Source organism: Oncorhynchus kisutch, linkage group LG2, assembly GCF_002021735.2.
Source record: "Oncorhynchus kisutch isolate 150728-3 linkage group LG2, Okis_V2, whole genome shotgun sequence".
Lineage (NCBI taxonomy): Eukaryota > Metazoa > Chordata > Actinopteri > Salmoniformes > Salmonidae > Oncorhynchus > Oncorhynchus kisutch.
In genome coordinates this window covers 38,756,560-38,770,676 of record NC_034175.2, presented here as the reverse complement: position 1 = coordinate 38,770,676, position 14,117 = coordinate 38,756,560, and the positions used below count along the sequence as shown (strand labels likewise).

At 41.6% G+C, this 14,117-nt stretch overlaps 1 protein-coding gene across 9 annotated transcripts in view; it reads left to right on the top strand.

The window, feature by feature from the left end:
• The window catches only part of LOC109865600 (double-stranded RNA-specific editase 1-like), a 183,011-nt gene that overhangs the window by 155,559 nt on the left and 13,335 nt on the right, over nt 1-14,117 (top strand). For all 9 annotated transcript variants that reach the window (XM_031793961.1, XM_031793955.1, XM_031793949.1 and 6 more), the window contains 2 exons: nt 7,737-7,905; nt 9,967-10,148. In XM_031793961.1, the coding sequence (XP_031649821.1) occupies nt 7,737-7,905; nt 9,967-10,148 (351 nt within the window). The remainder of the gene's footprint in view (nt 1-7,736; nt 7,906-9,966; nt 10,149-14,117) is intronic.

Here is a 14,117-nt window from a genome sequence, read left to right as displayed (position 1 = left end):
TTGTGTTGTGACAAGGTAGGGGTGGTATAAAGAAGATAGATATATTTGGTAAAAAACCAAGTCCATATGATGACAAGAACAGCTCAAATAAGCAAATAGAAATAACAGTCCATCATTACTTTAATACATTAAGGTCAGTCAATCCAGAAAATGTCAAGAACTTTGAAAGTTACTTCAAGTGCTATGATGGAACTGGCTCTCATGAGGACAACCACAGGAAAGGAAGTCCCAGAGTTACAGTTACTTTCTGAAGTTTACATACACCTTAGCCAAATACATATAAACTCAGTTTTTCACAATTCCTGACATTTAATCCTAATACAAATTCCCTGTTTTAGGTCAATTAGGATCACCACTTTATTTTAAGAATGTGAAATGTCAGATTAATAGTAGAGAGAATGATTGATTTATTTCAGCTTTTATTTCTTTCATCACATTCCCAGTGGGTCAGAAGTTTACATACACACAATTAGTATTTGGTAGCATTGCCTTTAAATTGTATAACTTGGGTCAAATGTTTCAGGTAGCCTTCCCACAATAAGTTGTGTGAATTTTGGCCCATTCCTCCTAACAGAGCTGGTGTAACTAAGTCAGGTTTGTAGGCCTCCTTGCTCGCACATGCTTTTTTCAGTTTTGCCCACAACTTTTCTATGGGGTTGAGGTCAGGGCTTTGTGATGGCCACGGTCAGGGCTTTGTGATGGCCACTCCAATACCTTGAGTTTTTTGTTCTTAAGCCATTTTGCCACAACTTTGGAAGTATGCTTTGGGTCATTGTCCATTTGGAAGACACATTTGCAAACAAGTTTTAACTTCCTGACTGATGTCTTGAGATGTGAGCTTCTATATGTCCACTTAATTTTCCTTCCCTCATGATGCCATCTATTTGTGAAGTGCACCAGTCCCTCCTGCAGCAAAGCACCCCAAAAGCATGATGCTGCCACCCCCGTACCGTACTTCACGGTTGGGATGGTGTTCTTCGGCTTGCAAGCTTCCCCCTTTTTCCTCCAAACATAACGATGGTCATCATGGTCAAACAGTTCTATTTTGTTTCATCAGACCAGAGGATATTTCTCCAAAAAGTACGATCTTCGTCCCCATGTGCAGTTGCATACCATACTCTGTTTTTTATGGCGGTTTTGGAGCAGTGGCTTCTCCCTTGCTGAGTGGCCTTTCAGGTTATATCAATATAGGACTCGTTTTACTGTGGATATAGATACTTTTGTATCTGTTTCCTCCAGCATCTTCACAAGGTCCTTTGCTGTTGTCCTGGGATTGATTTGCATTTTTCGCACCAAATACGTACGTTCATCTCTAGGAGACAGAACACTTCTCCTCCTGAGCAGTATGACGGCTGCTTTGTCCCATGGTGTTTATACTTGTGTACTATTGTTTGTACATATGAACGTGGTACCTTCAGGCGATTGGAAATTGCTCCCAAGGATGAGGTCTTGGCTGATTTCTTTAGATTTTTAAATTTTCCCACTGTGTTTGAAGGCAGGCCTTGAAATACATCCACAGGTACACCTCCAATTGACTCAAATTATGTCAATTAGCCTATCAGAAGCTTCTAAAGCCGTGACATAATTTTTGGGAATTTTCCAAGCTGTTTAAAAGCACAGTCAACTTAGTGTATTTAAACTTCTGACCCACTGGAATTATGATACAATTAATTATAAGTGAAATAATCTGTCTGTAAACAATTGTTGGAAAAATGACTTGTGTCATGCACAATGTAGATGTCCTAACCGACTTGCCCAAACTATAGTTTGTTTTAAGAAATTTGTGGAGTGGTTGAAAACAAGTTTCAATGACTCCAACCTAAGTGTATGTAAACCTCCGACTTCAACTGTACCTCTGCTGCAGAGGATAAGTTCATTAGAGTTACTAGACTCAGCTATTGCTGCCAAAATATATGCTTCAGAGTTCAAGTAATAGACACATCTCAACATCAACTGTTCAGAGGAGACTGCATGAATCAAGCCTCCATGGTTGAATTGCTGCAGATAAATCACTACTAAAGGACACAAATAAGAAGAGACTTGCTTGGGCCAAGAAACATGAGCAATGGACATTAGACCGGTGGAAATCTGTCCTTTGGTCTGTTGAGTCCAATTTTTTTATTTTTGGTTCCAACTGCCGTGTCTTTGTGAGACGCAAAATAGGTGAACAGATGATCTCCGCATGTGTGGTTCCCACCATGAAGCATGGAGGAAGAGGTGTGATGGTATGGGGGTGCTTTGCTGGTTACACTGTCAATGATTTATTTAGAATCCAAGCCATACTTAACCAGCATGGCTACCACAACGCTCTGCAGTGATATGCCATCCCATCTGGTTTGCGCTTAGTGGGACTATCATTTGTTTTTCAACAGCACATTGACCCAAAACACACCTCTAGGCTGTGTAAGGGCTATTTGACCAAGAAGGAGAGTGATGGAGTTCTGCAACAGATGACCTGGCCTCCACAGTCAACCAACCTCAACTTAATGTATATGGTTTGGGAGTAGTTGGACCGCAGAGTGAAGAAAAAGCAGCTAACAAGTGCTCAGCATATGTGGGAACTTCTTCAATACTGTTGGAAAAACATTCCAGGTGAAGCTGGTTGAGAGAATGCAAGGTGTAGCTCCTTTGAAGAGTCAAAAATATATTTTGATTTGTTTAACTCTTTTTTGGTTAGTTTATGATTCCATATGTATTATTGAATAGTTTTGATGTCTTCACTAGTATTCTACAATGTAGAAAATAGTATTAAAAAATCAAAACAAAAGCCTTGAATGAGTAGGTGTGCCCAAACTTTTGACTAGTACTGCACATATAGGACTGTCCACTTTGGTGACATCACATGTTTAGTGACCATTGACAGCCACAGTCAATCAACCCCAACTTCGGGTCAGTCTCCATTCCCCTCACTTAGCTGGCTGACACCTTTTTAAATTGAATTTTACACTTGTTGAGAATATCAGAGCTTTTTTATTTTGTTCTATTAACTTTGTATGTTTTCCTTTTATGCTTGGTTTCGTTTAAATATAATTTCACTTTGGATGTCCAAATGTGCAATAAACACATTTCAACAAGTCTCTTAATTAGTGAGTCTTCCTCTCCCCCTTTTTCTCTTTGCATCTCTCTCTCATTCCTTTCTCTCGCTCTCCTTTCTCACTATTTTTCTCGCTCTCTCCTTTCTCTCACTCTTATCTCTCTCTACTTCTACCCTTTTGTCTCCCTGCATACAGAGAAAGACAAAAAGGAAATATCCTTGTACAATTAGTCAGTGAATTGATTAGGCCCGTTGGCCTTTTGAATTAGATTCCAACATCTAGAAATGTTGTGATTAATACAATGAAGTTGTATTTAAAGTTGTCATTCGTATCCTTTTCACTGTTGAGGTGATTTGGTGTCATGCCCTAGAGGGCCACAATAGAAACAAGTCTCTTGACTTTTTTGTGTATGTATCCTCGACAGTTGTATCTGTTGGCGTGTGTAACATGTATTTTAAACGATCAAATCTACTGTGTAATTGTACAGGTGGCCAGGATTGCTTAGATATTGGTGGTACAGACCCTTTAATGGCTTATTGACTGCACCAATACAATTTAGATTTTGAGTGACAAAATCGGCTACATTAATAAATCAGATACATTAATTCATGGTCTGAAAGAAGCTTATTTGTATTTTATTATGGATCCCCATTAGCTTCTACCAAGAAAGCAGCTACTCGTCCTGGGTCCAGCAAAATGAAGGCAGTTATACATTTGAAAAACATTACAATACATTCATAACATATTTCGCAACATATTTAGTATGTGCCCTCAGGCCTCTAGTCTACTACCACATATCTATAACACAAAATCCATGTGTACGTACGTGCGTGTATAGTGCATATGTTATCATATGTTTGTATGCATGTGTTTGTTTGTGTTGCTTCACAGTCCCCGCTGTTCCATAACGTTTATTTTGTATCTGTTTTCTTTATCTAATTTTACTGCTGGCATGAGTTACTTGATGTGGAATAGAGTTCCATGTAGTCATGGCTCTATGTAACACTGTGCGCCTCCCATAGTCTGTTCTGGTCTTGTGGGGTATGCATGGGTGTCTGAGTTGTGTGCCAGAAGTTCAAACAGACAGCTCGGTGCATTCAACATGTCATTACCTCTCCAAAAAAAACAAGTAGTTATGAAGTCAATCTCTCTTCCACTTTGAGCCAGGAGAGACTGGTTGTTAGCTTTCTGTGTACATCCAAGGGCCAGCCATGCTTCCCTGTTCTAAGCCAATTGCAATTTTCCTAAGTCCCTCTTTGTGGCACCTGACCGTAAGACTGAATAGTAGTCCAGGTACAACAAAACTAGGGCCTGTAGGAGGGCCTGCCTCGTTGATAGTGCTGTTAAGAATGCAGAGCAGTGCATATGGACAGACTTCTCCCCATCCTAGTTATTGTATCAATATGTTTTGATCATGACAGTTTACAATCCAGAGTTACTACAAGCAGTTTAGTCTCCTCAACTTGCTCAATTTCCACATTATTCATTACAATATTTAGTTGAGGTTTAGTGATAAAAATACAATGCTTTTAGTTTTTGAAATATTGCGGACTAACTTATTCCTTGCCACCAATTCTGAAACGAACTGCAGCTCTTTAAGTGTTGCTGTGGTAACTGATGTGTATAGTGTTGAGTCATCCGCAGACATAGACATACTGGCTTTACTCAAAGCCAGAGGAATGTCGTTAGTAAAGATTGAAAAAATAATAGGGGCATAGACAGCTGCCCTGGGGAATTCCATGATTTTACCTGGATTTTGTTGGAGAGGCTTCCATTAAAGAACACCCTCTTGTGTTCTGTTAGAGTGGTAACTCTTTATCCACAATATAGCAGCGGGTGTAAAGCCATAACAAGTTTTTCCAGAAACAGACTATGATCGATAATGTCAAAAGCCGCACTGAAGTCTAACAAAACAGCCCCCACAATCTTTTTATCATTAATTTCTCTCAGCCAATCAGTCATTTGTGTAAGTGCTGTCCTTGTTGAATGTCCTTCCCTACAAGCGTGCTGAAAGTCTGTCAATTTGTTTACTGTAAAATAGCTTTCTATATGGTCAAACACAATTTCTTTCTAAAAGTATTCTAAGGGTTGTTTACAGGCTGATTGGTTGGCTATTTGGCCAGTTAAGGGGGCTTTACTATTGTTAGGTAGGGGAATAACATTTGCTTCCCTCCAGGGCTGAGGGCACGCTTTTTAGTAGGCTTAAATTTGAAGATATGGCAAATAGGAGTGGCGATATCGTCCGCTATTATCCTCAGTCTCTACTCTAATTTTCCATTCAAGTTGTCAGACTCTGGTGGCTTGTCATTGTTGATAGACAATGATTTTTTTCACCTCTTCCACGCTTAATTTACGGAATTGAAAATTACAATGCTTGTCTTTCATAATTTGGTCAGATATGTGTAGTGTCAGTATTTGTTGCTGGCATGTCATGCCTGTTTGCTGATCTTGCCAATGAAAAAAATCATTAATGTAGTTTCAATATCAGTGGGTTTTGTGATGAATGAGCCATCTGATCCAATGAATGATGGTGCGGCGTTTGCCTTTTTGACCAAAATGTATTTTAAGGTGATCCCAAGCTTTTTATTTTATCATTCTTTGTTTCATAGTGAAGTTTCTTCTTTTTATTCAGTTTAGTCACATGATTTCTCAAGTTGCAGTACCTTTGCCAATCGGTTGTACAGCCAGACCTATTTGTCATATCTTTTGGCTCATCCCTCTCAAACATACAATTTGTCAATTCCTCATCAATTCTCGGGGATTTAACAGTTTTTGCAGTCATTTTCTTAATGGGTGCATTGGGATGTGCAGCGTCTGGTTGCTTGCCATTACACACCACGGTCCAACCAATATTCTTCACATCAACATAGCAATCACTACAGAACTTATTGTATGACCTCTTATACACAATATTAGGCCCAGCATTGAACCAGGTTGCAGGCACTAGTTACAGTTTGAAGCTTTCTCTTGAGTGGGCAGCCTGAGGAAAGCCAGTCAATATTTAAATCACCCAGAATGTACACCTCTATTGATATCACATACATTATCAAGCATTTCACACATGTTATCCTGATACTGACTGTTTTCACTTGGTCTATAGCAGCTTCCCACCAGAATGGGCTTCAGGTGAGGCAGATGAACCTGTAGCCATATTACTTCAACAGTATTTAACAAGATCCTCTCTAAGCTTTACAGGAATGTGGTTCTGAATATTAACAGCCACACCTCCACCATTGGCATTTGTATTTTATGTAGATCTTATAACCATGTATTGCTACCACTATCATCAAAGATATTATCTAAGTGAGTTTCAGAGATTGTCAGAATATAAATGTAATCTGTTACCTGCTAATTATTGATTTCCTTAAGCCACATATGTTAACGTAGGATAATTTTCTCTTTTCTGGGATGCTTGATTGCTTTACTGGGAAGCTTAGCAGAGGTAGACCATGCTTGGGTTATTTTTATTAGTGCAGGATGAGCTGCACACAGTGTTCTTCCGACTAGGGCACACCACCTCAGTGCTAACAGTATTACTCTGGTTCACAGGCATATGATTACTGCATACAATACCTGTGGGATGAGCAGAGGCATTCAGGGCAGTAAGAGGGATATAAATTAGGTTACTTACATTGTCTTCCAATGTCCCTGGGATAATGTAGATTTGCTGAAGCATTGTGCGCTGGACTTGGGTCATTGATAATTAATTGTCTCAACGCAGCCTTATAATGCTGTAAAAGGATCCAGTAACCCAAATGATTTGGGTGGATTTCATCCTCCTTGTAAATACGAGATTTATATAGATTATCAATAAATGTTACACCCACCCAGCTGCAATAGTGTCGTAGCCAGTTATGGAGGGATGAAAATCTGCTGAACTGTTCAATGCCATGATTTAGGGAGGGCAGAGGGCCAGATATTATGGGGCGTTTGTTGGTGTCAAGTAGAGACCCAATCAGTTCTTCAAATCCAACTTGAGCTGTTCTGAGCTGCCCTTCATAATGTAATTTGACCCCACATGAACCATGACAATACAAGCCCCCGGTGACTGACTCCCAGCCTCGGGAAGCAACCTGGTGATATCCTGAACTTTTTCCCCAGGAAAACACAAATGATCCTCTTGGATGTTTTGATAGGAAGCATTTAAAGATGCGATAGCCTCATAGAATCCTTATTCAGTTCAAGCAGCCTGGTGAAAAAAAAAAGTCTTCACGAAGAGTAATAAATCATTTCTTTAGCTGCATCAAGTTCTCAAAATTTTTCACAAATGAAGGTATCCATCGGACCTTTCCCCGTGACGGCAACGAACATGTCGCAGATTATACATTTAATAGCACGCAAGTCCCCCCCCAGTAGATTCAAATCAGTTTTCACCCCCCCCGGATACTTAGATGCTCCCTCCATGGCCTCGGATGCCCCCACCAGCCCCCCGCAACTGTGTTGTCTGTCTCTCGTTGAATGTGAAGAGCGAGAGAGAAGCGCGGGGGGGGGGGGGGGTGATGTCTGGGTCGGCTGTCAGCTGTTCCTTGCTACACACTGGCCCGGCTGCGTGTTAGCGTTCTGTGTAGCCTCTCAGAGCTGTGTTGGGCGTGATAAAACAGTTAGAATAATACTGTTAGAAAACTGGAGATTCTCTGCACAGCCGCAGGCGAAGGATTCATCTATCTATCTTGTCTTTGTCCCCCCCCCCCCCTCCCACAGACCAAGGAGACCGACACCCTAACCGGAAGGCGCGGGGCCAGCTGAGGACTAAAATAGAGTCTGGGGAGGGGACCATTCCCGTGAGGACCAGCAACACCATCCAGACATGGGACGGGGTGCTGCAGGGAGAAAGGCTGCTCACCATGTCCTGCAGTGACAAGATCGCAAGGTAACCTGGCCGTCGTGGGCCACTTTTGCGATCTCTTTCACCACATATTCTTCCCCAAAGCCAACAAGATTGTGAGACACCATGTGGCATTGATAAGTGGTATGGTCCAGGTTGTTTCAATTTAGAATTGAATTGGACATTAAACAGAGTGGATATGAATTTGACTCCAATTCTTGCCCATTACTTACTTAATCCTTAGTCAGTAAGCTGCTCTTATGGTCGATGCAGCTTTATTTTATGGCCCGCCTGTTAGGTTACTAGTATCTGTGTAAAGGTGTCCGTTACACCCATTTAGCAGAATCTGCGTTGCCTTTAATGCATAGGAATAGATTCATACATGATTAATACAGGTTTGGTCTTGACTTGCAATTATTTGATGTGTTTTCAGCTAGTTCTGTTTAGATTGGCCTATGATACAATGCAGAAATTTCATCCAATGCATAAGAACAAAAATAATATTGTTAAAATGAAAATAATGGAGGATTGCAATGTTCCCTAGTGGGCTGGTTTTCTAGAGCAGTTAGTCTTTGTTTTATATGTGATAACACTTAGTTGCTAGGCGTTATGCTGTATATCCCACTTCAGTCAGGCCCAGTCTCATTTGATTCAGGTAATGTCAGGGACAGCTGAATCGATGGGTCCAACCCAGGTATTTTCGCAGGCACCCCACACAGCCCTGCTTACTGTCCACAGTCAAGGCAATGCCAACAGGAGATTCACACACCTAATGTTTTTGAGCATGCAATAATGGCCCCGCTATTATACTATGTAACACAAAAATCTAAGTCTAAGGCAAGTCTAAGGCATAGAAAGTGTCACCACTTTACAGAACAGACTACCCTCCAGTTCTCTACACAACACGTTCTCTCCCAACATGACTATGGCAACAAAAATGTAAAAAAATGCACTTCCTACCATTTCTTCCGGAAACTAATGATTAATGACTTGGCAATGGCCATTTAGCTAAATGAACTAGCGTTGTTTCACCTAGCCCTCAGTGTTCTTTCCCTGTGGTTTGTGTTTTTTTTTTAATACACTATTCTCCTCTGATTACATGGCCTGCCCCGTGGCACTAATGCACAATATGGAGGCCTAGTTCTTCCTGTTCCCGGCTAGTTAAAGGGCCTCATTAGATGTTCTACTCTCCAGATAATTTTTTTTATTTCAAAAAGCAACTGAAGGCCTTCAAAGCCCCAATCACTTCAGTGTGCTAAGGGAGAGTGGTGATCAAGCTCGTGTGTGTGTGTGTGTGTGTGTGTGTGTGTGTGTGTGTGTGTGTGTGTGTGTGTGTGTGTGTGTGTGTGTGTGTGTGTGTGTGTGTGTGTGTGTGTGTGTGTGTATGCATGCATGCGATTGTGCAAGTTCATGCATGTGTATGGCCAAAGAGCAGAGCACTATTTTTGTCTGATTTAGGTTCTTTGATTGTGCGCCCCAGAAACTCCATGGCCACTGGCGCTAGCTGCTATCCATAAAGGGTTAAATCACGTTCATCAAGTAAGGTGGGTGGGAGGAAGGACTGAACAACAGTAATGATACAGTCCAACAATCAACCCCCATTGCATATGGAAGATGTCCCTGCTGCGGGCTAATGGAAAACTGAAGGTCTCCTAGCCTTGTCTGACTGCGACTCCAGTCTGTGTCTTAATTTCACACACTCTCACACACACTGCCTCGGGTCAGGAGGAGACCGGAGCAGCAGTTATCAGAGCTGTTTGTCAGGGTCTCGTTTCTGACGTCTGGTAATGGTATTTTTACTCCCGTCTGCCTGTGTGTCCTTTTTGAAGTCGTCTCTCTCCAAGGCAATTGGCATAAACACTTTATAGAGTGTGGAAGGAAATTGATGGGAAAGACTGCACTGCTAATGTAACAACAGCGAATGTAGAGTGAAATAAATAAAATGGGATATTTCAGAGTCAGTGCCCATCCCTAAGTTGTGTGCATGCATTTGCACGTGTGCACGAATTTGCGTGTTTGTGTCTTTGTGTGTGTGTGTGTGTGCACTTGTATGCATGCATGTTTGTGGAAATGTGTATACTAAACGTGTGTGCTCCTCTGTTGCAGATGGAACGTGGTGGGCATCCAGGGCTCTCTGATGAGCTACTTCACGGAGCCCATCTACTTCTCCAGCATCATCCTGGGCAGCCTGTACCACGCCGACCACCTCTCCCGGGCTATGTACCAGCGCATAGCCGACATCGAGGACCTGCCCCAACAATTCAGCCTCAACAGGCCTCTACTGAGCGGTCAGTACCCTTCACCTTTACACCTGGACTCTTTTGCACCCCTAATACTGTAATGTCTAGACTCTCTTACACTCAGGACATTGTTAATAGGGGGCACACAAAGGAATTTTAAAAAACAAAAACATTTTGCAACAGAAAACTAAAAAATGTTGTCCAGGTAGTCGCTCCCTGTTTCAGTCTCCCCTCCCCCTGTTTTCATCTCTTTGGGGTCGAATGAACACGACATGTGCGTGGACTCTCGTGCCAAGGAACACACACACACACACTACACTAACTGATGTGGCACCGCATGCAAACACATTCAAACACTCCAATACTTTGAACACTGTTTTTAGGTGGCTTGGAGCAGACTAGTTGTCCTCTGTCTTTTTCCCTCACACTTTCCCTGTGAAGCCTAATAAAACCGGACACTGTGACTCTGTGTGCTAGCCACACAGTAGGCACAAGGGTAAACACCAATCATGTATAAATGTCTATGGAAAATACCCAGCAGGAAAACAGAAAGGAAAATGCCGCACACTGCTGTTCATGCTCCCAGGTGATATTTATTTCCAACGTTTCGACCCAGCAGGACCATGGGTAATCAGATATGATTAGAGGTTCCCAACCTTTTTTCCTCAGAGCTCCCATATCGAGAGAGCCTATATTAATCGAAACATTACTCTGTTAATTTTATGTGCATTTTAAATTTACTGTACTTTTTGCCACATTTGTTGATAACGAAATCTGAAAACACTCTGGATACATTCAGTAACATGATAAGAATATCCCGGGAGAATCTGCAATAGTTGCAACATATTACATTAAAATGACACGGGTTTGAGTGAAGGAATAACTGGTGTCTCCAAATGGCCACACTCTTCTCAAAAGTGTGTGTAGTTCCTAAGTTATTTGAATGACTTCTTGACTCAAAGGAGAGTCTATGTGTAAGTAGATGTGTATTATAATTTCTTTAAACAAGACCCTGCATCCCCGCCATAACACACTTACTGTTGTTGTTTACCCAGTATAAAACAACGGTCAATTAGAAATCACAATTTGGGTCAGGTGGGCATCATTTGACAGCTTCTTCGATTGCCAACATGATCAGCTAAGTTGTAAAATACAATATTACAGTGTTAGGCTTTCACAATGCAATTCAGGAAGGTCGATCACATATTGAACATAAATATATATGCAACGTGCAACAATTTAAACTATTTTACTGAGTTACAGTTCATTTAAGGAAATATAAGGCCTTGCTTGACACTGGGTGAAATCCATAGATTAGGGCCTAATGAATATTAGGTGGGCATATGACCACCCACTTGGGAGACAGGCCCACCCTGTGTCGAGCAAGGCCTTATATGAACGGTAACTCAGTAAAATAGTTTAAATTGTTGCACGTTGCATATATATTTTTGTTCATTAGGCCCTAATCTATGGATTTCACATGACTTGGCAGGGCCTAGCCAATCAGAATGAGTTTTTCCCCACAAAAGGACTTTATTACAGACTGAAATACTCCTCCAGTTTCATCAGCTGTCTGGGTTGCTGATCTCAGATGATCCGGCTTCTTCATCTGCTGGATGTGGAGGTTCTGGGCTGGTGTGGTTACACCTGGTCTGCGGTTGTGAGGCCGGTTGGGCGTACTGTCAAATTCTGTAAAACGACATTGGAGGCGGCTTATGGTAGAGAAATTAACATTAAATTCTCTGGAAACTGCTCTGGTGGACATTCCTGCAGTCAGCATGCCAATTGCACGCTCCCTCAACTTGAGACATCTGTGACATTGTGCTGTGTGACAAAACTGCACAGTGGTCTTTTATTGTCCCGAACACAAGGTGCACCTGTGTAATAATCAGCTTCTTGATATGCCACACCTGTCAAGTAGATGGATTATCTTGGCAAAAGACAAATGTTCACTAACAGAGTTGTAAACACATTTGTGCAAAATATTTGAGAGAAATACTCTTTTTGTGCATTTGAAGCATTTCTGGGATCTTTTATTTCAGCTCAGGAAACATGGGACCAACACTTTACATGTTGCTTTTATATTTTTGTTCTGTATAATTTTGGTGCACATAGAATGCTTTCATGAGTGCATTCAGGTGACAGGCTCATTCAGGCTCATTCTGTTCAGAACAACCCGGGGTATGACTACATGTCATCTTGTAACTATACATCAAACATAGTGATCATAAACTTGGACACTGTATATGACATTAGTTTTATGATGTGGAAATGTGAAGTGCACATTTGGACTCACGGGTGTTTGGCTTGCTTGTATGACATCAGCGGTATTTATTATAATGCTCAATGTCTCATATTTCAAAATACATAGTCCTCTTAATTTACAGCATTTCCCTCACTCGGACAACAGCAAATTTGCAAAAGCTGCCCAATTAGTGGGAGGGATCGGGGCAATGTCCGGGAGACCCATGAGACTGCGCAGAATTGGCCCAGTGTCGGCCGGGTTAGGGGAGGGTTTGGGCGGCATGTCCTTGTCCCATCGCGCTCTAGTGACTCCTTGTGGCGGGCAAGGCGCATGCACGCTGAGTTCGATCGGCAGTTGTACAGTGTTTCCTCTGACACATTGGGTGCGGCTTGTTTCCGGGTTAAGCGAGCAGTGTGTCAAGAATGGCTCTCTCCGTACGGATGGCTCTCTCCGTATGGGAGTTGCAGCGATTGGACAAAGACTAACTACCAATTGGGTATCACGAAATTGGGGAGAAAAAAAACAATTGCTTCTTGACAAACCGCTCGCTTAACTCGGAAGCATGAAGACTGCCCTGAAAAAAGTTTAGGAAAAAAATGTGTATCTGATATGATGGTCTCGGGCAGGGGCTTAGCCAGTATTTTGGGGGGGGATAGGCCTAGAAAAATTTGGATAGGCATTTTTTCTACTTAATTTATTTTGCGACGTGCACCATATATTATTTCGTAATAGAATAATTTTATACTAGTACATTGTACTTGGAGCAACCTCATTACATGTACAAATAATTACCTATCCCAGCATATTAAAATAAGACAGTAACTTTAGACCAGTTGCCAACTTGCCAGCATAACACTCATCATCAGACGCACTTTAATCTCGATGGGCAAACAAGCCTATATTTGATGTTACAGTTTCTACCACGGCGGGCAGTAGTACTATAACATGGTACTTTACCTTTAGTAGACGTATCATAAGGCGTGACCTACATCCCAAGTCGCAGACGGCGAGTTGAATATGGTGATGATTTCATCATAATCCAATGTATCTGTCAATTCACGCTCAAAAGACAGCAATCTGAAGTGGTTCAGCCGGGCGCTTGTCATTGATGTGCGAAGACAATTTCTTTATGCTAGTTGTTGTTGAGAAAAGTCTCTCCACACTGCATGATGCCATTGGAAGTGTGACAATGATCCTTAACAGAGATTTTATATTAAGGAAAATATCATCAGGGCAGGACACTCATTATGGAGGAAAAGTCTCTCTTTCCCACGTTCATTTTGCGACATCAACTGCCAAATTAAAACAGTGGATTCAGCATCCTCAATTGATTTTGCATAATGATCGCATGTGGTCTTCATCTGCTCTTTAAGGACGCAGGTTTGGGATTCTTTGGAAAAGGAGGCTGCCGCTTGCATGATCCCGTATGTGTCTTCTTGAAATCTTGAGTTCAACTCAGTAATCTGTCTGTCTAGAATATTGTTCCAAAGTTGCCTCAGGTCACTGTCACTCTTGATGCTGGATGTTTTCCCTAATGAAGTTGTGACTACACTGGCTGCCAATTATACAGGCAGTTTTCGCTGCTGTGATGCGCTCACATCCCAATTACTAATATCATGCTTAACCATCATCTCTTCAGTTAACTCGGGGAGACTTTGATAAAGTTCTCAAGCTATCTCTGAATGTAGAAAAGCTGATTTTTTTAAAACCAATACAGTCCTTCACAGATAACGTAGAGAGCTTTGTAATCCCTTTGTAGCAAAACCACTAGT